This window comes from Anolis sagrei, chromosome 5 (genome assembly GCF_037176765.1).
Source record: "Anolis sagrei isolate rAnoSag1 chromosome 5, rAnoSag1.mat, whole genome shotgun sequence".
NCBI lineage: Eukaryota > Metazoa > Chordata > Lepidosauria > Squamata > Dactyloidae > Anolis > Anolis sagrei.
The window spans coordinates 4,057,803-4,082,806 of NC_090025.1; the positions used below are offsets into that span (position 1 = coordinate 4,057,803).

Below are 25,004 nucleotides of genomic sequence, written 5' to 3' on the forward strand. Positions count from 1 at the left end.
GGTTGTATGGAAAGGCCCTCAAAGAAAGGAATTTGCAAAACCACTTCTGCAGATTCTTAGCCTAAGAAAACTCCATTAAATTAAATGCATGGCTCACTGTAAGTGGACAAGCCATTTAAAGGCACATGCAATTAAAATAATTAAGGCCTGGCGCCTTAGTTTTCCTGCACTTTGGACTTTGCATTTTGGATCTCACTGGCTATTTTCACATATAAATAGGTACTTGCAAGTAGGCTCTTATTTCAGAGGAAGGAACTTGCAAAACTATATCTGAGGGCCCTTCCACACAGCCATAAAACCCAGAATATCAAGGCAGGAAATCCCACAATATCTGTTTTGAACTGAGTTATCTGAGTCCACACTTAGATTTTCTACCTTGATATTCTGGGATATAGGGCTGTGTGTCTTCATTGCTTTATATTCCAGTTTAAAGCAGATAATGTGCCCAAGTCTCCCTTGCCTTAGAGCCCTTCTAGACTGGCCCTATATCCCAGGATCTGATTCCAGATTTTCTGCTTTGCACTGGATTATATGAGTCCACACTGCCAGATAATCTGGGATAAACAGAAAACCTGGGATCAGATCCTGGGATATAGGGCCTCTCTGGAAGAGCCCCTTGGACCTTCTACACTGGCAGATAATCCAGGTTATCAAAGCAGAAAAATCACTTGTTTTCCCTGTAATAGGCAGTAAGAGCACCTAGAGCTTTGGAGAGCTTCTGTTCTACCATCTCAAAGCTCCCTGCTTGAGCGATAATGGCACGATCATCAGCATAGATGAAACTCTCTGTCCCTTCTGGCAGTGGCTGGTCATTTGTGTAGATGTTGAACATGGATGGAGCGAGCACGCTCCCCTGAGGCAGGCCGTTCTTCTGTTTCCGCCATCTGCTTCTCTGGCCTTGGAACTCAACAAAAAAGCTCCTGTTTTGTAGCAGGTTTCCTATGAGGCGGGTGAGGTGGTCGTCCTTTGTGATACTATACATTTTTCTTAGGAGGAGGCAGTGGTTCACAGTATCATAGGCTGCTGACAAGTCTATGAAGACAGCTCCTGTGATCTGCTGCCTTTCAAAGCCATCTTCTATGTGCTGAGTCAGGTTCAGCACTTGCGATGTGCAGCTTCTGCCTTTCCTGAAGCCAGCTTGCTGTGGGATCAGACATGGGTCTATTTTTTCCGTGATTCTATGCAAAATAAGTCTCTCCAGAACTTTGTAGAGGTGGCACAACAGGGAGATTGGTCTGTAGCTTTTTGGATCATTACGGTCTTTGCCTGGCTTCAAGATGGCGATGACTCTTGCTTTCCTCCAGATTTTGGGGATCTGACAGGATGCAGTGCAGTTGTTCATCAGCTCCAGCAGTCAGCGCCTTGCTTTTGGACCAAAGTTCTTGATTTGTTCCATCCGTAGATCATCCAAGCCAGCTGCTTTGCCATTCTTACATTTACTGAGAGCCATGTCCAATTCAGTAGGTGTAAAGGGTTCATGGAGGTTGTTGTTCTCAATCTCTGGTTGTCTGGCTATTGGTTTCTTTCCTACTTTGGTGGCAAAGTTGGGTTTCCTGTTCTTCAAGAGTTGGTGTGCTATCTGATCTGCCTTTATGTCAGTGGTTCTCAACCCTCCTAATGCCACGACCCCTTAATACGCTTCCTCATGTTATGGTGACCCCCCAACCAAAAAATTAATTTCATTGCTACTTCATAACTGTCATTTTGCTGCTGTTATGAATAGTAATGTAAATATCTGATATGCAGGATGTATTTTCATACACTGGACCAAATTTGGCATAAATACCCAATACACCCACATTTAAATACTGGTAGGATTGGAGAAGGGTATTGATTTTGTCCTGTGGGAATTGTAGTTGCTGGGATTTATAGTTCTGGCACACAGAACTCCCATGACCAAGAGAAAATTCTGGAAGGGTTTGGTGGGCATTGACCTTAAATTTTGGGAGTTGTAGTTCATCTACATCCAGAGAGCACTGTGGATTCAAACAATGATGGATCTGGACCAAACTTGGCATGAATTCTCAATATGCCCCAATGTAAACACTAATGGGGTTTGGGGAAAATAGACCTTTACATTTGGGAGTTGTAGTTGCTGGGGTTTATAGTTCCCCTACAATCAAAGAGCATTCTGAACCTTACCAATGATTGAATTGGGCCAAACTTCCCACAAAGAACCTCCATGACCACAGAAAATACTGTGTTTTCTTGTGGTCTTTGGTGACCCCTCTGACACCCCCTTGCGACCCCTCCAGGGGTCCCGACCCCCCCGGTTGAGAAACACTGCTTTATGTTGGCATGGCAGATGCAGGTGAAACGTCAGGAGAAAATGCCTCTAGAACATGGCCATATAGCCCGAAAAAAACCTACAACAACCCAGTGATTCCAGCCATGAAAGCCTTCGACAATACAGCAAACTCAGTGTTTACGTTGCTCTGAACAGCTTCGCCTGATAAGGGGTAAATGTAGGGGAAAGCAAAACCAATTCCTGAGTTTTGGGTTATAAGGTTTGCCTCAAGGGGAACCCTGTTAGATGGAGAAGGCATCATTTGGAAATCAAGTTCATGTGCCATGGAAATCCTGTTCCTGCGAAGGTTTTTAGCCTTTTGGATTGTCTTTGCATCTTGTTGATTCCTGTCTGGATTAATACTGTCTTGGATTGCCTCTATATCTTGTGTGGACATTGCTTTGTGTTACTGTCTTTTATGGACTTATTACTTTTTGGAACTTTCTTATTTTCTTACAAGCATTTATTTCTTCTGGCTATTTGCTAAGCTTCAATAAAAGAAGATTTGTTTCGTTATTCTTCGTGTGGCGTGTTTGAAAGTCAGAGGGCTTTTTCCTGACCTGGAGTGCAACAGTAGGCAAGTTGAGGCAGCAGCGGGTATTGAGTGTCATAAAAAGATGGCAAAAAGTTATTTAATAGGGTTGTTGTTGTACTTTCACTGCAAAGCATGTCTCTGTCTGTCTGTAGCGCTGGGATGAAGCGGTTGCCTCGGGGGACTCATGCGCCTTGACTTTGTTGTGGAGAGACACCATTTTGGGTTGCTTCATAAGAAAGGAGGAAGGGAGAGGGAGGAAAACGGGAAATGTGGGACTCGCTGGGATTTATTTTAGTGGGAGCTTTTCCTACACCCGCTTCTTTGGTCTCAATACAGGTGTTGGACAGAAGGATGCAAATCGTGTGCCAAGGTATCAATTTTCAAAGAGCTGCGAAAGGCAATACTGTTGATGTGGAAATGCAATAAATCTCAGTGTGGCAGCGCTTCTGGAATGAACTAAACATTGATTAACTCAAGTGAGAGCATGAAAGTGGCACTCTGTTGTAGCATAACCAAAGACATGAATGCACCTGAGCATGGCAAGAGGGCCATTCTGTTGAATGCTCTAAAGCAGGCATGGGCCAACTTGGGCCCTCCAGGTGTTTTGGACTGCAACTCCAACAATTCCTAACAGCCTACCGGCTGTTAGGAATTGTGGGAGTTGCAGTCCAAAACACCTGGAGGGCCCAAGTTGGCCCATGCCTGCTTTAGAGCATGTCTTCCAGCCTTTTGAGATGCTGGTTGGTGCAAACTTTGAAGCAAAGGGCCCCCTCCCCATCTCTCTGCCCTTGACTGTTCCTGGAGGTGGGGACACAGGAGGTGCCAAATCCCCGCCCTGCCCAGCCCGGGCGGGGGGGGGGGGGGGGAGAACAAAGGCTGCCTTGTTGGCCTCCCTGCTTGACTTGCTTCCTTCCAGGTAAAAGTGGAAGAAGGAGTTCCCCCGCCCCCAGTTCTTCCCCTGCTTTCCCTTCCTGGATGGCATTGGCACCAGTCCTACCAGTTCCCTGCTCCATCCATCTCTGCTTCTCCCTCTGTTTGGAGCCACTGACCTGTGGGTGATCAGTGGGCTTACTAACAAAAGACCCTCCCCATAAATGTACACACTAAAGACAACTAAAGAGGCCCTAAACAACTTCTAAAAGGCACCAAATGGGCAAAGTGGCCCCTGGCACACACTAAAGAAGCACTAAACAACTTCTAAAAGGCGCCAAATGGGCAAAGTGGCCCCTGAAACACACGAAAAAAGCGCTAAACAACTTTTAAAAGGCATCAAGTGGGCAAAGTGGCACCTGGAACACACTAAAGAGGCCCTAAACAACTTCCAAAAGGCACCAAATGGGCAAAGTGCCCCCTGGCACACACTAAAGAAGTCCTAAACAACTTCTAAAAGGCACCAAATGGGCAAAGTGGACCCTGGCACACACTAAAGTGGCCCTAAACAACTTCCAAAAGGCACCAAATGGGCAAAGTGGACCCTGGCACACACTAAAGAGACCCTAAACAACTTCAAAAAGGCACCAAATGGGCAAAGTGGACCCTGAAACACACTAAAGAAGTCCTAAACAACTTCTAAAAGGCACCAAATGGGCAAAGTGGCCCCTGGCACACACTGAAGAAGCCCTAAACGACTTCTAAAAGGCACCAAATGGGCAAAGTGGCCCCTGGCACACACTAAAGTGGCCCTAAACAACTTCCAAAAGGCACCAAGGGGGCAAAGTGGCCCCTGGCACACACTGAAGAAGCCCTAAACGACTTCTAAAAGGCACCAAATGGGCAAAGTGGCCCCTGGCACACACTAAAGTGGCCCTAAACAACTTCCAAAAGGCATCAAATGGGCAAAGTGGCCCCTGGCACACACTAAAGAAGCCCTAAACGACTTCTAAAAGGCACCAAATGGGCAAAGTGGCCCCTGGCACACACTAAAGAAGCACTAAACAACTTCTAAAAGGCACCAAATGGACAAAGTGGCTCCTGAAACAAACTAAAGAGGCCCTAAACAACTTCTAAAAGGCACCAAATGGGCAAAGTGGCCCCTGAAACACATGAAAAAAGCGCTAAACAACTTCTAAAAGGTATCAAGTGGGCAAAGTGGCACCTGGCACATACTAAAGAGGCCCTAAACAACTTCTAAAAGGCACCAAATGGGCAAAGTGGCCCCTAGCACACATTAAAGACGCCCTAAACAACTTCCAAAAGGCACCAAGTGGGCAAAGTGGCCCCTGGCACACACTAAAGTGGCCCTAAACAACTTCCAAAAGGCACCAAGGGGGCAAAGTGGCCCCTGGCACACACTGAAGAAGCCCTAAACGACTTCTAAAAGGCACCAAATGGGCAAAGTGGCCCCTGGCACACACTAAAGAAGCACTAAACAACTTCTAAAAGGCACCAAATGGACAAAGTGGCTCCTGAAACAAACTAAAGAGGCCCTAAACAACTTCTAAAAGGCACCAAATGGGCAAAGTGGCCCCTGAAACACATGAAAAAAGCGCTAAACAACTTCTAAAATGTATCAAGTGGGCAAAGTGGCACCTGGCACATACTAAAGAGGCCCTAAACAACTTCTAAAAGGCACCAAATGGGCAAAGTGGCCCCTAGCACACATTAAAGACGCCCTAAACAACTTCCAAAAGGCACCAAGTGGGCAAAGTGGCCCCTGGCACACACTAAAGTGGCCCTAAACAACTTCCAAAAGGCACCAAGGGGGCAAAGTGGCCCCTGGCACACACTGAAGAAGCCCTAAACGACTTCTAAAAGGCACCAAATGGGCAAAGTGGCCCCTGGCACACACTAAAGAAGCACTAAACAACTTCTAAAAGGCACCAAATGGACAAAGTGGCTCCTGAAACAAACTAAAGAGGCCCTAAACAACTTCTAAAAGGCACCAAATGGGCAAAGTGGCCCCTGAAACACATGAAAAAAGCGCTAAACAACTTCTAAAAGGTATCAAGTGGGCAAAGTGGCACCTGGCACATACTAAAGAGGCCCTAAACAACTTCTAAAAGGCACCAAATGGGCAAAGTGGCCCCTAGCACACATTAAAGACGCCCTAAACAACTTCCAAAAGGCACCAAGTGGGCAAAGTGGCCCCTGGCACACACTAAAGTGGCCCTAAACAACTTCCAAAAGGCACCAAGGGGGCAAAGTGGCCCCTGGCACACACTGAAGAAGCCCTAAACGACTTCTAAAAGGCACCAAATGGGCAAAGTGGCCCCTGGCACACACTAAAGAAGCACTAAACAACTTCTAAAAGGCACCAAATGGACAAAGTGGCTCCTGAAACAAACTAAAGAGGCCCTAAACAACTTCTAAAAGGCACCAAATGGGCAAAGTGGCCCCTGAAACACATGAAAAAAGCGCTAAACAACTTCTAAAAGGTATCAAGTGGGCAAAGTGGCACCTGGCACATACTAAAGAGGCCCTAAACAACTTCCAAAAGGCACCAAGTGGGCAAAGTGGCCCCTGGCACACACTAAAGTGGCCCTAAACAACTTCCAAAAGGCACCAAGGGGGCAAAGTGGCCCCTGGCACACACTGAAGAAGCCCTAAACGACTTCTAAAAGGCACCAAATGGGCAAAGTGGCCCCTGGCACACACTAAAGAAGCACTAAACAACTTCTAAAAGGCACCAAATGGACAAAGTGGCTCCTGAAACAAACTAAAGAGGCCCTAAACAACTTCTAAAAGGCACCAAATGGGCAAAGTGGCCCCTGAAACACATGAAAAAAGCGCTAAACAACTTCTAAAAGGTATCAAGTGGGCAAAGTGGCACCTGGCACATACTAAAGAGGCCCTAAACAACTTCTAAAAGGCACCAAATGGGCAAAGTGGCCCCTGAAACACATGAAAAAAGCGCTAAACAACTTCTAAAAGGTATCAAGTGGGCAAAGTGGCACCTGGCACATACTAAAGAGGCCCTAAACAACTTCTAAAAGGCACCAAATGGGCAAAGTGGCCCCTAGCACACATTAAAGACGCCCTAAACAACTTCCAAAAGGCACCAAGTGGGCAAAGTGGCCCCTGGCACACACTAAAGTGGCCCTAAACAACTTCCAAAAGGCACCAAGGGGGCAAAGTGGCCCCTGGCACACACTAAAGAGACCCTAAACAACTTCTAAAAGGCACCAAATGGGCAAAGTGGACCCTGGCACACACTAAAGAGTCCCTAAACAACTTCTAAAAGGCACCAAATGGGCAAAGTGGACCCTGAAACACACTAAAGAGACCCTAAACAACTTCTAAAAGGCACCAAATGGGCAAAGTGGACCCTGAAACACACTAAAGAAGTCCTAAACAACGTCCAAATGGCACCAAATGGGCAAAGTGGCCCCTGGCACATACTAAAGAGGCTCTAAACAACTTCCAAAAGGCACCAAATGGGCAAAGTGGCCCCCGGATATATAATAATAATGAGAAGCAACTGGAAAAGCTTACATGATATGAGGATTTAAAGATCGAACTACAAAGAATCTGGCACAAGTCAGTGAAGGTGTTCCCAGTGGTGATCGGCACACTGGGTGCAGTGCCTAAAGACCTTGGCTTGCACTTAAAAACAATCAGCACTGATAAAATCACTACCTGTCAGCTGCAAAAGGCCACCTTAGTTGGAGCTGCATGTATTATGTACCAATATATCACACAATTCTAGGCACTTGTGAAGAGTCCAACGTGTGATCGAATACAAAAGCTAGCATAGTGGCCTTGATTGCTGTGTACTCATCTTGTTGTGTCTCTAGAATCATAGAATCCTAGAATCAAAGAGTTGGAAGAGACTTCCTGGGCTATCCAGTCCAACCCCATTCTGCCAAGAAGCAGGAATATTGCATTCAAATCACCCCTGACAGATGGCCATCCAGCCTCTGTTTAAAAGCTTCCAAAGAAGGAGCCTCCACCACACTCCAGGGCAGAGAGTTCCACTGCTGAACGGCTCTCACAGTCAGGAAGTTCTTCCTCGTGTTCAGATGGAATCTCCTTCCCTGTAGTTTGAAGCCATTGTTCTCTTGCGTCCTAGTCTCCAGGGAAGCAGAAAACAAGCTTGCTCCCTCCTCCGTGTGGCTTCCTCTCACATATTTATACATGGCTATCATATCTCCTCTCATCCTTCTCTTCTTCAGGCTAAACATGCCCAGCTCCTTAAGCCGCTCCTCATAGGGCTTGTTCTCCAGACCCTTGATCATTTTAGTTGCCCTCCTCTGGACACATTCCAGCTTGTCAATATCTCTCTTGAATTGTGGTGCCCAGAATTGGACACAATATTCCAGGTGTGGTCTAACCAAAGCAGAATAGAGCATGGGGAGCATGACTTCCCTGGATCTAGACCCTATGCTCCTATTGATGCAGGCCAAAATCCCATTGGCTTTTTTTGCCGCCACATCACATTGTTGGCTCATGTTTAACTTGTTGTCCACGAGGACTCCAAGATCTTTTTCACACGTACTGCTCTCGAGCCAGGCATCATCGTCCCCCATTAAAAACAATCAGCATTGATAAAATCACTACCTGTCAGCTGCAAAAGGCCACCTTACTTGGATCTGCATGCATTATGTACCAATACATCACGCAATTTCGGGCACTTGTGAAGAGTCCAATGTGTGATCGAATACAAAAGCTAGCATAGTGGTCTTGTTTGCTGGGTACTCATCTTGTTGTGTGTCTAATGATGATGGTGATGATCTGAACCAGGCCCTTAATGCACACTCGCAGGCAGTCACCATGGCACTCCACTTGGATCCCTATTTATTTATCTATCGTGTCAGGGGCAACCAGACCATTGTATTACATTTCTAACAGAACAAAACAAACAAACAGATAAAAAAACACAAAGTTTGCAAGCTTGGTTGTTGATTAAATGTCCTTTGACCAGTCTCTGGCCCCTTGGAGTGCCTCTGGTGTTGCTGCAAGAAGGTCCTCCATGGTATATGTGGCAGGGCTCAGGGTGCATTGCAGCTGGTGGTCAGTGGTTGGCTCTTTTCCGCACTCGCATGCCGAGGATTCCACTTTGTGGAATTTCTTGAGGTTGGCTCTGCTTTCGTGGTGCCAGAGCGCAGTCTGTTCAGCACCTTCCAAGTCACCCATTCTTCTGTGTGCTCAGGGGGGAGTTTCTCATTTGGTATCAGCCATTGGTTGAGGTTCTGGGTTTGAGCCTGCCACTTTTGGACTCTCGCTTGCTGAGGTGTTCCAGCGAGTGTCTCTGTAGATCTTAGAAAACAATTTCTTGATTTAAGTCGTTGACGTGCTGGCTGATACCCAAACAGGGGATGAACTGGAGATGTCTCTGCCTTGGTCCTTTCACTATTGGCTGCTACTTCCTGGCGGATGTCAGGTGGTGCAATACCGGCTAAGCAATGTAATTTCTCCTCTGGTGTAGGGCGCAGACACCCAGTGATAATGCGGCATGTCTCATTAAGAGCCACATCCACTCTTTTAGTGTGGTGAGATGTGTTCCACACTGGTCATGCAGACTCAGCAGCAGAGTAGCAAAGCGCAAGGGCAGATGTCTTCACTGTGTCTGGTTGTGATCCCCAGGTTGTGCCAGTCAGCTTTCGTATGATATTGTTTCTAGCACCCACTTTTTGCTTGATGTTCAGGCAGTGCTTCTTGTAGGTCAGAGCACGGTCCAGAGTGACACCCAGGTATTTGGGTGCGCTGCAATGCTCCAGCGGGATTCCTTCCCAGGTAATCATCCTCAGAGCTCAGGATGCTTGTCTGTTCTTAAGGTGAAAGGCACATGTCTGTGTTTTAGATGGATTAGGGATTAGTTGGTTTTCCCTGTAATAGGCAGTAAGAGCTTCAGAGAGCTTCTGTTCAACCATCTCAAAGCTCCCTGCTTGAGCAGTGATGGCACGATCATCAGCATAGATGAAGCTCTCTGTCCCTTCTGGCAGTGGCTGGTCATTTGTGTAGATGTTGAACAAGGATGGACCCCTGATAGATAGCTATGGTTGCTTCCAGTCAGAGCAGGAGATCTTATGCATTCAGGACATCTTCTGCTTCTGCATTTGTTGCTGACCACAGTCCAGATTCCTTTCTCTGGAGATGCTTCTGGGGAAAGTATCTCAGGCATTCTGCATTACGACTCTAGGGAACTGACCTTCAGCCCATCTCGCATCTGTCCTAGTTTTATGAACTCTGGCCAGGATCCATAGAATCCTAGAATAATAAGAGTTGGAAGTGACCCCAGCGCTATTCACAGGCATCCATCTATCCAAACTGCCAAATCCAAGCCTCTGTTTTTAGTATGGCATCTTGCTTAGTTCTGTTCAACATCCTTATTAATGACTTGGGTGAATAATAATAATAATAATAATAATAATAATAATAATAACAATACAACTTTATTTATATCCTGCCACCATCTCCCCAAAGATTTAGAGGGTGCGCTTATCAAGTTTGCAGATGACACCAAATCATAGAATCCTAGAGTTGGGAGAGACATCGTGCTCCTAGAATCATAGAATCATAGAATCAAAGAGTTGGAAGAGACCTCCTGTGCAATCATCCAGTCCAACCCCATTCTGCCAAGAAGCAGGAATATTGCATTCAAATCACCCCTGACAGATGGCCATCCAGCCTCTGTTTAAAAGCTTCCAAAGAAGGAGCCTCCACCACACTCCGGGGCAGAGAGTTTCACTGCTGAACGGCTCTCACAGTTAGGAAGTTCTTCCTCGTGTTCAGATGGAATCTCCTCTCTTGTAGTTTGAAGCCATTGTTCCTTAGTCTAGTCTCCAAAAAAGCAGAAAACAAGCTTGCTCCCTCCTCCTCCCTGTGGCTTCCTCTCACATATTTATACATGGCTATCATATCTCCTCTCAGCCTTCTCTTCTTCAGGCTAAACATGTCCAACTCCTTAAGCCGCTCCTCATAGGGCTTGTTCTCCAGACCCTTGATCATTTTAGTCGCCCTCCTCTGGACACATTCCAGCTTGTCAATATCTCCTTTGAATTGTGGTGCCCAGAATTGGACACAATATTCCAGGTAAAGTGGTCTAACCAAAGCGGAATAGAGGGGTAGCATGACTTCCCTAGATCTAGACACTAGGCTCCTATTGATGCAGGCCAAAATCCCATTGGCTTTTTTTGCCACCACATCACATTCCTGGATCATGTTTAACTTCCTGTCCACGAGGACTCCAAGATCTTTTTCACACGTACTGCTCTCGAGCCAGGCATTGTCCCACATTCTGTATCTTTGCATTTCGTTTTTCCTGCCAAAGTGGAGTATCTTGCATTTGTCAGTGTTGAACTTCATTTTGTTAGTTTTGGCCCATTGGATGGGGCAAGCACGCTTCCCTGAGGCAGACCGTTCTTCTGTTTCCGTCATCTGCTTCTCTGACCTTGGAACTCAACAAAGAAGCTCCTATTTATATAGATGATGATGATGATGATGATGATGATGATGATGATGATTATTATGGTGATTGTGCCGATGTGAGTACTGTGCGTCGTTGGGCGAGTAAATTTAAAGCCAGTCCTTGCCTCATACCAGTACTGCCATCTGTTGAGGAGTTACGAAGGTGGACGCCTTACTTTTCATTCAACCCTTGTGTGATCTGGAACCTCTGAATCTGGTTTCTGGGGAGGTGGGAGAGTCGTTCCATCCAGTACTTGAAGCCTGGACCCAACTGGCATCCCATTAAAGCTGACCAAGACTTCTGGCATGGAGAGAGAAAGGGCTGTTGTTGTTCATTCGTTCAGTCATCTCCGACTCTTCGTGACCTCCTGGACCAGCCCACGCCAGAGCTCCCTGTCGGCCGTCACCACCCCCAGCTCCTTCAAGGTCAGTCCAGTCCAGCCATCCATCCATCTTGTCCTTGGTCGGCCCCTCTTCCTTTTCCCTTCCATTTTCCCCAGCATCATTCCCTTCTCTAGGCTGTGCTGTCTCCTCATGATGTGGCCAAAGTACTTCATCTTTGTCTCTAGTATCCTTCCCTCCAGTGAGCAGCCGGGCTTTTTTTCCTGGAGGATGGACTGGTTGGATCTTCTCGCAGTCCAAGGCACTCTCAGCACTTTCCTCCATCACCACAGCTCAAAAGCATCTCTCTTCCGTCGCTCAGCCTTCCCTGAGGTCCAGCTCTCACATCCGTAGGTGACTACAGGGAAGACCATGGCTTTGACTAGGCAATGGACCTTCGTTGCCAGTCTGATGTCTCTGCTATTTGACTATTTTATCAAGACTGGACATTGCTCTCCTCCCAAGAAGGAAGCGTCTTCTGATTTCCTGGCCACAGTCTGCATCTGCACTCATCTTTGCCCCTAGAAAGGGCTAAAGTAGTCAAAAGAAATGCATTATCCAAGCAAGAGGGAGAGTGAAGGGGGAATTCGTTGCCAGGCCTTCCAGTACCAGTTTGTCCCAATTCCTGGAAGCAAAATAGATTGATTGTCCCAGGCTGTCCTCAAGAGACTGTGAGCTCAGTCTTAGGAGATGGCTCATGCCAAGAAATGGGAGACAGCTGGGGAGGGTGTTTGTGTCTCTTGCCTCGTCCTTCTATCAGACAGGCAGAGGAAAGACATGATCCCCAGCTGGGCCAAAAGGACCCCCTCCTCCCTCCTCCTCCTCCTCCTCCTCCTCCTCCTCCGCTGGCCCTGAAGGACTTTGCCGCTCTCCACAGCTGGCCTGGAAGTCACCAGCTCGTTTCCCAAACAAAGCGAAGGTCATGAGAAACGTTGGGAGGACCACTTGTGAGTCCAAGGCCAGAGGCAGCTAAGGCTGGGTGCAGCCCCGTTCCCAGAAGATCTGAAATGCACGAGTCGCTCCAGACCAATCCTCCATCCCATAATGACATATATTAATAGCAAACTCATTTCTCCGAAGCACTGTTCAAACAGGAAGCCGTGTTATTGTGTGTTGGTATCACAAGACACAGAAGAATTAAGTGGGGAAAAGATATTCCTAGCATAAGCTGTCACAGATTCCACGCCATCCAGTCTATTCACAAGCCATAAAAGCTTGAGTTGCTGTGAATTTTTCGGGCTGTCTGGCCATGTTCCAGCAGCATTCTCTCCTGACGTTTCGCCTGCACCTGTGGCTAATGGCACCACAGTTTATTCACAAGCCATAAAAGCTGGAGTTGCTGTGAATTTTTTGGGCTGCCTGGCCATGTTCCAGCAGCATTCTCTCCTGACGTTTCACCTGCACCTGAGGCTAATGGCATCACAGCTCCCATGTCATCCAGTCTATTCACAAGCCATAAAAGCTTGAGTTGCTGTGAATTTTTCGGGCTGTCTGGCCATGTTCCAGCAGCATTCTCTCCTGATGTTTCGCCTGCACCTGTGGCTAATGGCATTGCAGCTCCCATGTCATCCAGTCTATTCACAAGCCATAAAAGATTGAGCTGCTGTGAATTTTTCAGGCTGTCTAGCCATGTTCCAGGAGCATTCTCTCCTGACGTTTCACCTGCACCTGTGGCTAATGGCATCACAGTTTACTCACAAGCCATAAAAGCTTGAGTTGCTGTGAATTTTTCAGGCTGTCTGGCCATGTTCTAGCAGCATTCTCTCCTGACGTTTTGTCTGCACCTGTGGCTAATGGCAGCACAGCTCCCATGTCATCCATTCTATTCACAAGCCATAAAAGCTTGAGTTGCTGTGAATTTTTCGGGCTGTCTGGCCATGTTCTAGCAGCATTCTCTCCTGTTTCGCCTGCACCTGAGGCTAATGGCATCACAGCTCCCATGTCATCCAGTCTATTCACAAGTCATAAAAGCTTGAGTTGCTGTGAATTTTTCAGGCTGTCTAGCCATGTTCCAGCAGCATTCTCTCCTGACGTTTCACCTGTGGCTAATGGCATCACAGCTCCCATGTCATCCAGTCTATTCACAAGCCATAAAAGCTTGAGTTGCTGTGAATTTTTCGGGCTGTCTGGCCATGTTCTAGCAGCATTCTCTCCTGTTTCGCCTGCACCTGAGGCTAATGGCATCACAGCTCCCATGTCATCCAGTCTATTCACAAGTCATAAAAGCTTGAGTTGCTGTGAATTTTTCAGGCTGTCTAGCCATGTTCCAGCAGCATTCTCTCCTGACGTTTCACCTGTGGCTAATGGCATCACAGCTCCCATGTCATCCAGTCTATTCACAAGCCATAAAAGCTTGAGTTGCTGTGAATTTTTTGGGCTGTCTAGCCATGTTCCAGCAGCATTCTCTCCTGACGTTTCACCTGTGGCTAATGGCATCACAGCTCCCATGCCATCCAGTCTATTCACAAGCCATAAAAGCTTGAGTTGCTGTGAATTTTTTGGGCTGTCTGGCCATGTTCCAGCAGCATTCTCTCCTGACATTTCACCTGCACCTGTGGCTAATGGCATCACAGCTCCCATGTCATCCAGTCTATTCACAAGCCATAAAAGCTTGAGTTACTGTGATTTTTTTTCGGGCTGTCTGGCCATGTTACAGCAGCATTCTCTCCTGACATTTCGCCTGCACCGAGTAAGATGGTCTTCCATGATGGGTTTCCTTGTGGATTCGTAGGTGGCTGTGGAGCCCTATTCTTGACCCGCATCTTCTCCCACAGTGAAGGCATTGGTTTCCAGGTGGAAGGCGGTCCCAGTCGGGGTTGGCTTGACGCGCCTTCCTCCTGGCACGTTTCTCTCTTTCACCCTCCACTCGTGCCTCCTCGAATTCTGCAGCACTGCTGGTCACAGCTGACCTCCAGCTGGAGCGCTCAAGGGCCAGGGCTTCCCAGTTCTCAGTGTCTATGCCAGAGTTTTTAAGGTTGGCTTTGAGGCCATCTTTAAATCTCTTTTCCTGTCCACCAATGTTCCGTTTTCCGTTCTTAACTTCAGAGTAGAGCAACTCCTTTGGGAGACAGTGGTCAGGCATCCGCACAACGTGGCCGGTCCAGCGGAGTTGATGGCAGAGGACCATTGCTTCAATGCTGGTGGTCTTTGCTTCTTCCAGCATGCTGACGTTTGTCCGCTTGTCTTCCCAGGAGATTTGCAGGATTTTCCGGAGGCAGCGCTGATGGAATCGTTCCAGGAGTTGCATGTGACGTCTGTAGACAGTCCACGTTTCGCAGGCATAGAGCAGAGTTGGGAGGACAATAGCTTTGTAAACAAGACCCTTAGTCTCCCTACAGATGTCCTCAAACACTCTCTGCTTCATTCAGAAAAGTGCTGCACTCATAGAGCTCAGTGTTGTATTTCTGTCTTAATGTTGATGTCTGTAGACAGTCCACGTTTCACAGGTATATGACATGGTTGGGAGGACAATAGCTTTATAAACAAGCCCCTTGGTCTTCATACGAATGTCCCGGTCCTCAAACACTCTCTGCTTCTTTCGGGAAAATGCTGCACTCACAGAGTTCAGGCGGTGTTGTATTTCTGTCTTAATGTTGATGTCTGTAGACAGTCCACGTTTCACAGGTGTATGACATGGTTGGGAGGACAATAACTTTATAAACAAGCCCCTTGGTCTCCATACGAATGTCCCGGTCCTCAAACACTCTCTGCTTCTTTCGGGAAAATGCTGCACTCACAGAGTTCAGGCGGTGTGGTATTTCTGTCTTAATGTTGATGTCTGTAGACAGTCCACGTTTCGCAGGCATATAGCAGGGTTGGGAGGACAATAGCTTTATAGACAAAAATAGTGGTTGTATATTCCATGTTAGGGCTGCTCCAATTCCTTTTTCTGGCCTTTGCTTGTACAGTTTGGAAAAGGCTGCATGAAGCGAGGGGTCTCCTTATGCACCCTCACTTTCACGTGTGTTTTGGATGTCTGCATTTTGCAGTTGGTACACAGCTAAACTTGAACAGTGTGCTGCTGGAACAGGGAGGGGAAGGATTCAGGGCTGTTTTGTCGGGATGCTGGCTGCTTGATAACCCATTGAACATTATCATTTTATAGAAGATTTTAAAAGAGAGCCTGGATGAGCATCTGTCAGGAATGCTTTGATGGTGTGTCCTTGCCTGACAGAAGGGGGTTGGACTAGGTAGCCTCTTTGGGTCTCTTCCGACTGTAGGATGATATAATTACATTATGTTGATTTTTACGAGAATCATAGAATCATAGAATCAAAGAGTTGGAAGAGACCTCCTGGGCCATCCAGTCCAACCCCATTCTGCCAAGAAGCAGGAATATTGCATTCAAATCACCCCTGACAGATGGCCATCCAGCCTCTGCTTAAAAGCTTCCAAAGAGGGAGCCTCCACCACACTCTGGGGCAGAGAGTTCCACTGCTGAATGGCTCTCATAGACAGGAAGTTCTTCCTCATGTTCAGATGGAATTGCCTTCCTTGTAGTTTGAAGCCATTGTTCCATCGCATCCCAATCTCCAGGGAAGCAGAAAACAAGCTTGCTCCCTCCTCCTCCTTGTAGCTTCCTCTCACATATTTATACATGGCTATCATATCTCCTCTCAGCCTTCTCTTTTTCAGGCTAAACATGCCCAGCTCCTTAAGCCGCTCCTCATAGGGCTTGTTCTCCAGACTCTTGATCATTTTAGTCGCCCTCCTCTGGACACATTCCAGCTTGTCAATATCTCTCTTGAATTGTAGTGCCCAGAATTGGACACAATATTCCAGATGTGGTCTAACCAAAGCAGAATAGAGGGGTAGCATGACTTCCTTAGATCTAGACACTATGCTCCTCTTGATGCAGGCCAAAATCCCATTGGCTTTTTTTGCCGCCACATCACATTGTTGGCTCATGTTTAACTTGTTGTCCACGAGGACTCCAAGATCTTTTTCACACGTCCTGCTCTCGAGCCAGGCACTGTCCTCCATTCTGTATCTTTGCATTTAGTTTTTTCTGCCAAAGTGGAGTATCTTGCATTTGTCACTGTTGAACTTCATTTTGTTAGTTTTGGCCCATCTCTCTCATCTGTGGAGATGGTTTTGAATCCTGCTCCTGTCCTCTGGAGTATTGGCTATCCCTCCCAATTTGGTGTTGTCTGCAAACTTGATGATCATGCCTTCTCGCCCTTCATCTAAGTCATTAATAAAGATCCTGAACAGGACCGGGCCCAGGAGGAAACCCTGCGGCACTCCACTCATCACTTCTTTTCAAGATGAAGAGGAAGAATGAATGGCCAGTGCAGCTTTTCCTGTGGTTGTTCCACAAAGCTGGGAAGTGCCTCACCTGTTGAACGCCATTGGTACGAAAAGGGGGAACCTGCTTGGCGAAGGCACATTTTGCCGTGGGCAAGAGGAATGCTGGTGGCGGTGGAGCCGTCTCCCATGGAAGCCTCCTGCCTGCATTTCCACACTTTAATCCCAGTTACCTGGACCTTGTATTCAACACAGTGGAACATGTGGCTGCTGGAGAGTTTTGTAGCATCTCCTTCACTGGAGGTTTTTAAGCAGAAGCTGTATGGCCATCTGTTGGGAGGGATTCAATAGTGTCCTCCTGCCTTTGCAGAATTGGGTTGGACTGGATGTTTATTATTATTTATTATTTACTAGCTGTCCCCTGCCACGCGTTGCTGTGGCCCAGTCTGGTGGTCAGGAAAATAAATTAATGGTTTCTAATATATGTAATTTCTTTATGCTTGTGGGTAAACAGTATTCTTTGATGTTTCTGTGTCAGTGTTGATGTGGAGATTGTCTGGTTTGCCTTCTCTGGAACATGCAACATATCATTGTCCTTCTTTAGGGTTCCCTTTCAAATCGATGATACTATATCTCTCTCTGTGTGTAGGACTCATTAATATCTATCTATATCTATGGCTGGATGGCTCTTTGTCAGGAGGGCTTTGATGACGTTTTCTTGCCCTGGTGAGAGGAATTGGACTTAAGTATGGTGGTTCTCTGTGAGAAGTTTGTCCCAATTCTGTCATTGGTGGGGTTCAGCATGCTCCTTGATTGTAGGTGAACTATAAATCCCAGAAACTACAACTCCCAAATGTCAGGGTCTATTTCCCTTAAACTCCATCTGTGTTCATATTCGGGCATATATATGGAATATTCGTGCCAAGTTTGGTCCAGATCCATCATTGTTTGAGTCCAAAGTGCTCTCTGTATGTAGGTGAACTAGAACTCCCAAGCTCATGGTCAATGCCCACCAAACCCTTGTAGTATTTTCTGTTGGTCATGGGAGTTCTGTGCCCCAATATTGGTTCAATGCCATAATTGGTGTTCAGAATGCTCTTTGATTGTAGGTGAACTATAAACCCCAGCAACTACAACTCCCAAATGACAAAATCAACTTATTTTGAGTGAAGGACATACATTGGGTTATTAGGTGTCTTGTGTCCAAATTTGGTGTCAATTGGCCCACTGGTTTTTGAGTTCTGTTAATCCCACAAACGAACATTACATTTTTATTTATATAGATTTAAAACATTTATATTCCGCCCTTCTCACCCCGAAGGGGACTCAGAGCGGAGCACAGCATATACATGGCAAACATTCAATGCCTGAATACAATACATAAACATTAAAAAAACATTTATCAAAATATTAAAATACATCATTTAAAAACGTCCTAGCCATCCGCATCAAATCCAATTGGCCTGGTCATCTTTCCTATCGCTGCTTTCCTGCCCTGTCCTGAAAGCTTGGTCCCACAGCCAGGTTTTGACCATCCTTCTAAAGGACAGGAGGGAGGGGGCCGACCTGAACTCACCAGGAAGGGAGTTCCATAGCCAGGGAGCAATCACCGAGAAGGCCCTGTCTCTCGTCCCCACCAATCGCGCCTGTGACAAAGCTGGGCCTCCCCGGAGGATCTTAATCTCCGTGATGGTTCATAGGGGGGGATGCATTCGGACAGGTAAATTGGGCCGGGGCTGTTTAGGGCTTTATAGGCTAAATGGATGGATATATATATATAGATGGATGGATGGCATCCTTGAAGTGACTGGACTGACCTTGAAGGAGCTGGGGGTGGTGACAGCCGACAGGGAGCTCTGGCGTGGGCTGGTCCATGAGGTCACGAAGAGTCGGAGACGACTGAATGAATGAACAACAACAAAGGCCAAAGCCAGCACTTTGAATTGTGCACGGTAGCAAACTGGCAGCCAGTGGAGCTGGCGTAACATGGGAGTTGTATGCTCCCTGTATGCCGCCCCAGTTATTAACCTGGCTGCCTCTCGTTGGACTATTTGAAGCTTCCGAGCAGTCTTCAAAGGCAGCCCCACATAGAGTGTGTTGCAGTAGTCTATCCTGGATGTAATGAGAGCATGGACCACCATGGCCAAGTCTGACTTCCCAAGGTACGGGCGCAGCTGGCGCACAAGTTTTAATTGTGCGAACACTCCCCTGGCCACCACTGCAACCTGGGATTCCAGGCTCAGGGATGAATCCAGGAGGACCACAGGCTTTGAACCTGGGCCTTCAAGGGGAGTGTCACCCTGTCCAGCACAGGTTGTGACCCTATACCCTGTTTGGCCTTGCAACTGACCAGGAGGACCTCTGCCTTGTCTGGATTCAACTTCAATTTGCTCGCCCTCATCCAGACCATCACAGCGGCCAGGCACCGGTTCAGGACTTGGACAGCCTCCTTCGCATCTGGTGGAAGATTCTCCCCAAGGCTTCCTCTTCATCTTGGAAAGAAGTGACAAGTGGAGTGCCGCAGGGTTCCGTCCTGGGCCCGGTCCTGTTCAACATCTTTATTAATGACTTAGATGAAGGGCTAGAAGGCAGGATCATCAAGTTTGCAGACAAAACCAAATTAGGAGGGATAGCCAAGACTCCAGGGGACAGGAGCAGGATTGAAAACGATCTTGACAGATTAGAGAGATGATGGGCCAAAACTAACAAAATGAAGCTCAACAGGGACAACTGCAAGATACTCCACTTTGGCAGGAAAAACGAAATGCAAAGAGACAGAATGGGGGACGATGAGGCCTGGCTCGAGAGCAGTACGTGTGAAAAAGATCTTGGAGTCCTCGTGGACAGGAACCTAAACATGAGCCAACAATGTGATGTGGTGGCAAAAAACGCCAATGGGATTTTGGCCTGCATCAATAAGAGCCTAGTGTCTAGGTCCAGGGAAGTCCTGCTCCCCATGCTCTATTCCGCTTTGGTTAGACCACACTTGGAATATTGTGTCCAATTTTGGGCACCACAATTCAAGAGAGATGTTGACAAGCTGGAATGTGTCCAGAGGAGGGCGACTCAAATGATCAAGGGTCAGGAGAACAAGCCCTATGAGGAGCAGCTTAAGGAGCTGGGCATGTTTAGCCTGAAGAAGAGAAGGCTGAGAGGAGACATGATAGCCATGTATAAATATGTGAGAGGAAGCCACAGGGAGGAGGGAGCAAGCTTGTTTTCTGCTTCCTTGGAGACTAGGATGCAATGGAACAATGGCTTCAAACTACAAGAGAGGAGATTCCATCTGAACATGAGGAAGAACTTCCTGACTGTGAGAGCCGTTCAGCAGTGGAACTCTCTGCCCCGGAGTGTGGTGGAGGCTGCTTCTTTGGAAGCTTTTAAACAGAGGCTGGATGGCCATCTGTCAGGGATGATTTGAATGCAATATTCCTGCTTCTTGGCAGAATGGGGTTGTACTGGATGGCCCAGGAGGTCTCTTCCAACTCTAGGATTCTATGATTCTATGACTGTGAGAGCCGTTCAGCAGTGGAACTCTCTGCCCCACAGTGTGGTGGAGGCTCCTTCTTTGGAAGCTTTTAAACAAAGACTAGATGGCCATCTGTTAGGGGTGATTTGAATGCAATATTCCTGCTTCTTGGCAGAATGGGGTTGTACTGGATGGCCCAGGAGGTCTCTTCCAACTCTAGGATTCTATGATTCTATGACTGTGAGAGCCGTTCAGCAGTGGAACTCTCTGCCCCACAGTGTGGTGGAGGCTCCTTCTTTGGAAGCTTTTAAACAAAGACTAGATGGCCATCTGTTAGGGGTGATTTGAATGCAATATTCCTGCTTCTTGGCAGAATGGGGTTGTACTGGATGGCCCAGGAGGTCTCTTCCAACTCTAGGATTCTATGATTCTATGACTGTGAGAGCCGTTCAGCAGTGGAACTCTCTGCCCCACAGTGTGGTGGAGGCTCCTTCTTTGGAAGCTTTTAAACAAAGACTAGATGGCCATCTGTTAGGGGTGATTTGAATGCAATATTCCTCCTTCTTGGCAGAATGGGGCTGGACTGGATGGCCCATGAGGTCTCTTCCAACTCTTTGATTCTATGATTCTATGAAAGGAGTGATAGAGTTGGACATCATCTGCGTACAGATGGCATCGAACTCCAAAACTTCGGATGATCTCACCCAGCGGATACCCCTTGGGGTCTCTTCCACGAGTCTGTCCTTGTATCGTATAGCTGTTTCACAGTGGAATAGGCAGCAGGGATCTGGTGGAGACTCTTTCGCTGGATGGTCATCTGTCAAGAGGGCTTTGCTTGTATTTTCCTGCCTGGCAGATGCAGACTGGACTGGATCAGTCTTGGGGTCTCTTCCATGAGTCAGTTTTTAAGTATGGAATTTAAACTCATGTTCTTTGTTTATAGAAAGACATTTTAATATGTGTATTTGTGGTATTTTTACAATGTTTACTTGTTTTAACTATTCAGTAACTTGCTTCGAGGCACAAAGAGATGTCGTTAAGATATACAATTATTATTATTCTATAACCTGATCTTTGTTCCTGGCCCATCGATGTCATTTCCTAATTGGTTCTATCATAAAAACATGGGGAAAGTTTGTGAAATTCCCAAAACTTTGGGATATCCTGCGATAGTTTTTCATAGAGTCTCAACCAATGCAACATAGTTTGTGCAACAACAACAACAACAACAACAACAACAACAACAAAACAAAGTTTCTGGAGTAGAACAACTACTTTCAAAGTAAGGAGTGCACAACTAAACAGGAAATAACAGTTGCAAACCAGGAGCAGAAACTGTTTCAAATTTGGTTACATAGTGGAATTGTATCCTATAGCTGAGGCCTTGGCCAACTATGGCAGGCTGTTGGGAATTGTGGGAGTTGAAGTCCAAAACACCTGGAGTTGGCCCAAGCCTGCTGTAGCTGTTTGGCAAGTGGAATAGGCTGTTGAGAGTCTTAAGCAGAAGCTACGTGGCCATCTGTCAGGTGGGGTTTAGTTGTGCTTTCCTGCCTGGCAGAAGCAGGCTGGACTGGATGGCCCTTGGTGGTCTTCTCCGACTTGATGATGCTAGGAAAGTATGCATCCACCCTAATTTGAAGCTTTCTTGTCCTTCTTCCCTCCCTCCCTTCCTTGTTTGATTCCTTCCTTCCTTGCTTTCTTGATTATTTCCTTCCTAGCTTCCTTTCCTTCCTTTCTTGCTTGCTTGCTTTTTTCCTTCCTTGCTTGCTTTGTTTCTTCGTTCCTTCCTTCCTTGCTTCATTCCTTCCTTCCTTTCTTCCTTGGGAAATCAAGAGGGGGCTTCCCACGTTCCTTCCCAGTTTCTTTCCTTCCTTCCTTCCTTCCTTCCTTCCTTCCTTCCTTCCTTCCTTCATTTGTTCCTTCCTTGCTTGCTTCGTTCTTTGTCTCTTTCTTGCTTGCTTGCTTCTTTCCTTCGTTCCTTCCCTGTTTCTTTTCTTGCTTCCTTCTGTCGTTCCTTCCTAGCTCGCTTCGTTCCTTCCTTCCTTTGTTCCTTCTTTTCTTCATTCCTTCCTTTCCTTCCTTGCTTTTTTCCCTTCCTTTCTTGCTTGCTTCATTCCTTGTTTCCTTCCTTTCTTGCTTGCTTTGCTTCTTCATTCGTTCTTTCCTTCCTTCCTTTGTTCCTTCCTTCCTTCCTTCTTTCCATCCTTCCTAGGGAAATCGACAAGGGGCTTCCTTCGTTCCTTCCTTCCCCGTTTCTTTCCTTGCTTCCTTCCTTGTTTGCTTCCTTCCTTCGTTCCTTCCTTGCTTTGTTCCTTGTCTCCTTTCTTGCTTGCTTGCTTCCTTCTTTCCTTCGTTCCTTCCCTGTTTCTTTCCTTGCTTCCTTCTGTCGTTTCTTCCTTGCTCGCTTCGTTCCTTCCTTCCTTTGTTCCTTCTTTTCTTCATTCCTTCCTTGCTTTATTCCCTTCCTTTCTTGCTTGCTTTGCTTCTTCATTCGTTCTTTCCTTCCTTCCTTTGTTCCTTGCTTCCTTCCTTCCTTGTTTCTCTCCTTGCTTGCTCCCTTACTTCGTTCCTTCCTTCCTTCCATCCTTGCTTCCTTCGTTCCTTGCTTCCTTCCTTGTTTCTTTCCTTGCTTGCTCCGTTACTTCGTTCCTTCCTAGGGAAATGAAGGGAGAGGGCTTCCTTCATTTGTTCCTTCCTTCCTTGTTTCTTTCTTTCCTTCCTTTCTTGCTTGTTTACTTTGTTCCTTCGTTCATTTGTTCGTTCCTTGCTTGCTTGCTTCGTCCCTTCTTTCCTTCGTTCCTTCCTTCCATCCTTGCTTGCCTTGTTCCTTGCTTCCTTCCTTCCTTGTTTCTTTCCTTGCTTGCTCCGTTCCTTCCTTCGTTCCTTGCTTGCTTCATTCCTTCTTTCCTTCCATCCTTGCTTGCCTCGTTCCTTGCTTCCTTCTTTCGTTCGTGCCTTCCTTCCTTTCTACTTTTCTCTCTTCATCTCTTCTTTCCTTCTTTGTTTCCTTCCTTGTTTCTTTCTTTCTTTCCTTGTTTGTTTGTTTCCTTCCATCCTTCTTTCCTTCCTAGCGAAATGGAGGGAGAGGGCTTCCTTCCTTCCTTGTTTGTTTCCTTGTTTACTTCCTTCCTTGTTTACTTCGTTCCTTCGTTCGTTCCTTATCTCCTTCCTTCCTTCCTTGCTTGCTTCGTTCCTTCTTTCCTTCGTTCCTTCTTTCCTTCCATCCTTGCTTGCCTCGTTCCTTGCTTCCTTCTTTTGTTCGTGCCTTCTTCCCTTCCTTCCCTTCTACTTTTCTTCATCTCTTCTTTCCTCCCTCCCTCCCTCCCTCCCTTCCTTCCTTGTTTCTTTCTTTCTTTCCTTGTTTGTTTGTTTGTTTCCATCCTTCTTTCCTTCCTAGGTAAATGGAGGGAGAGGGTTTCCTTCGTTCCTCCCTCCCTTCCTCCCTCCCTCCCTCCCTCCCTCCCTTCCTTCCTTCCTTCCTTGATTGTTTACTTCCTTCCTTGTTTACTTCCTTCCTTGTTTACTTCGTTCCTTCGTTCGTTCCTTGTCTCCTTCCTTCCTTGCTTGCTTCGTTCCTTCTTTCCTTCGTTCCTTCCATCCTTGCTTGCCTCGATCCTTGCTTCCTTCTTTCGTTCGTTCGTGCCTTCCTTCCCTCCTTCCTTCTTTTCTCTCTTCATCTCTTCTTTCTTCCTTTCCTTCCTTTCCAGGGAGATGGGGGGGGGGGGTGCGGTGCGTGCTGCCTGTGCCTTCCGTCCTGAGGGGCGGCCCTTGGAAGCGGGTCCGGGGCGGGGAAATCCGCGAGTGTTCCTGCTTGGCTGCGTGGTCCGGCGGAGGTCGGGGCCCGGAGGGAGCCCTGCCTGAGGGGTCAGCCCAGGCGGGGGGGGGGGGGGGAGAGCCCGCCTCGGACCTCGGGATAGTGGGGGGGGGGCGCCTGCTTGGAGGGGGGCAGCCCTCCCACCCAGCAGCATTGCCCCCCAGGGAGAGAGGGAGGGAGCTAGAGGGGGCTTCTGTCGGGCCAAGAACCAAGAAAGAGCCCTTTCTTTCTCTCTTTCTCTCTCTTTCTTTCCGGGGGCGAGGAATCCGCTGACCGCGCACGGGGAGTGAGGGAGGGGGCGAGCCGAGCCAGCTAGCCACCCCTTGCTCTCCCCCATTGGTCACTCTCTCGGCCCCAAAGTCTAGCCGAGCCTCTCCGGAGCCCAGATGGGGACTCTATGGGAAGCGAGACCCCTCTCCGGGCCATAGCGGGGTCCCTAGAGGCGACCCCCACCCCACTGACGCCCACCACCACCATGCAGGGCCGGCTCCACATCCTGGAAGACCTCAACATGCTCTACATCCGGCAGATCGCCCTCAGCATCCAGGTGAGGAAGACCCTCCTCAGACCCCCACTCACTCACTCCAAAAATGGAAAGGGGAGGCCAGAGATCATCCAGACCAGGCAGAAAGCCCCCCCTCCCCCGCATTAGAGCCAGGGAAGGAGACTCCACCAAACTCCAAGGCAGTCTGCATTCCATTATGTTTGGAAAGGGTCCCCCAAAGGCCATCCAGTCCAACTCTCTTCTGCCAGGCAGGAAAACACAATCAAAGCCCTCCCAACAGGTGCTCATCCAGACTCAGCTTAAAAGCAGCAGAGTAGAAGAGTGCCAGGCTGAGAGTCTTTATTTACTTAGGCGATCCCTCGTAGTCCAAGGAGGATGGTCCTCCAAGTTCGGTGTCCTGGGGGTGGGTTCGTAGGTGGC

At 47.5% G+C, this 25,004-nt stretch overlaps 1 protein-coding gene across 4 annotated transcripts in view; it reads left to right on the forward strand.

Moving 5' to 3' along the window:
• Positions 1 to 25,004, forward strand: part of RTKN (rhotekin) — an 85,199-nt gene that overhangs the window by 5,817 nt on the left and 54,378 nt on the right. Inside the window, exon 1 of one of the 4 annotated variants that reach the window (XM_067468459.1) lies at positions 24,199 to 24,626. The exons of 2 other annotated variants lie outside the window; for them this stretch is intronic. In XM_067468459.1, coding sequence (XP_067324560.1) covers positions 24,477 to 24,626 — 150 coding nt within the window. In that variant the 5' untranslated portion in view covers positions 24,199 to 24,476. Of the gene's footprint in view, positions 1 to 24,198; positions 24,627 to 25,004 lie in introns of those variants that run through there. One more of the 4 variants, XM_067468462.1, reaches the window with a different exon arrangement.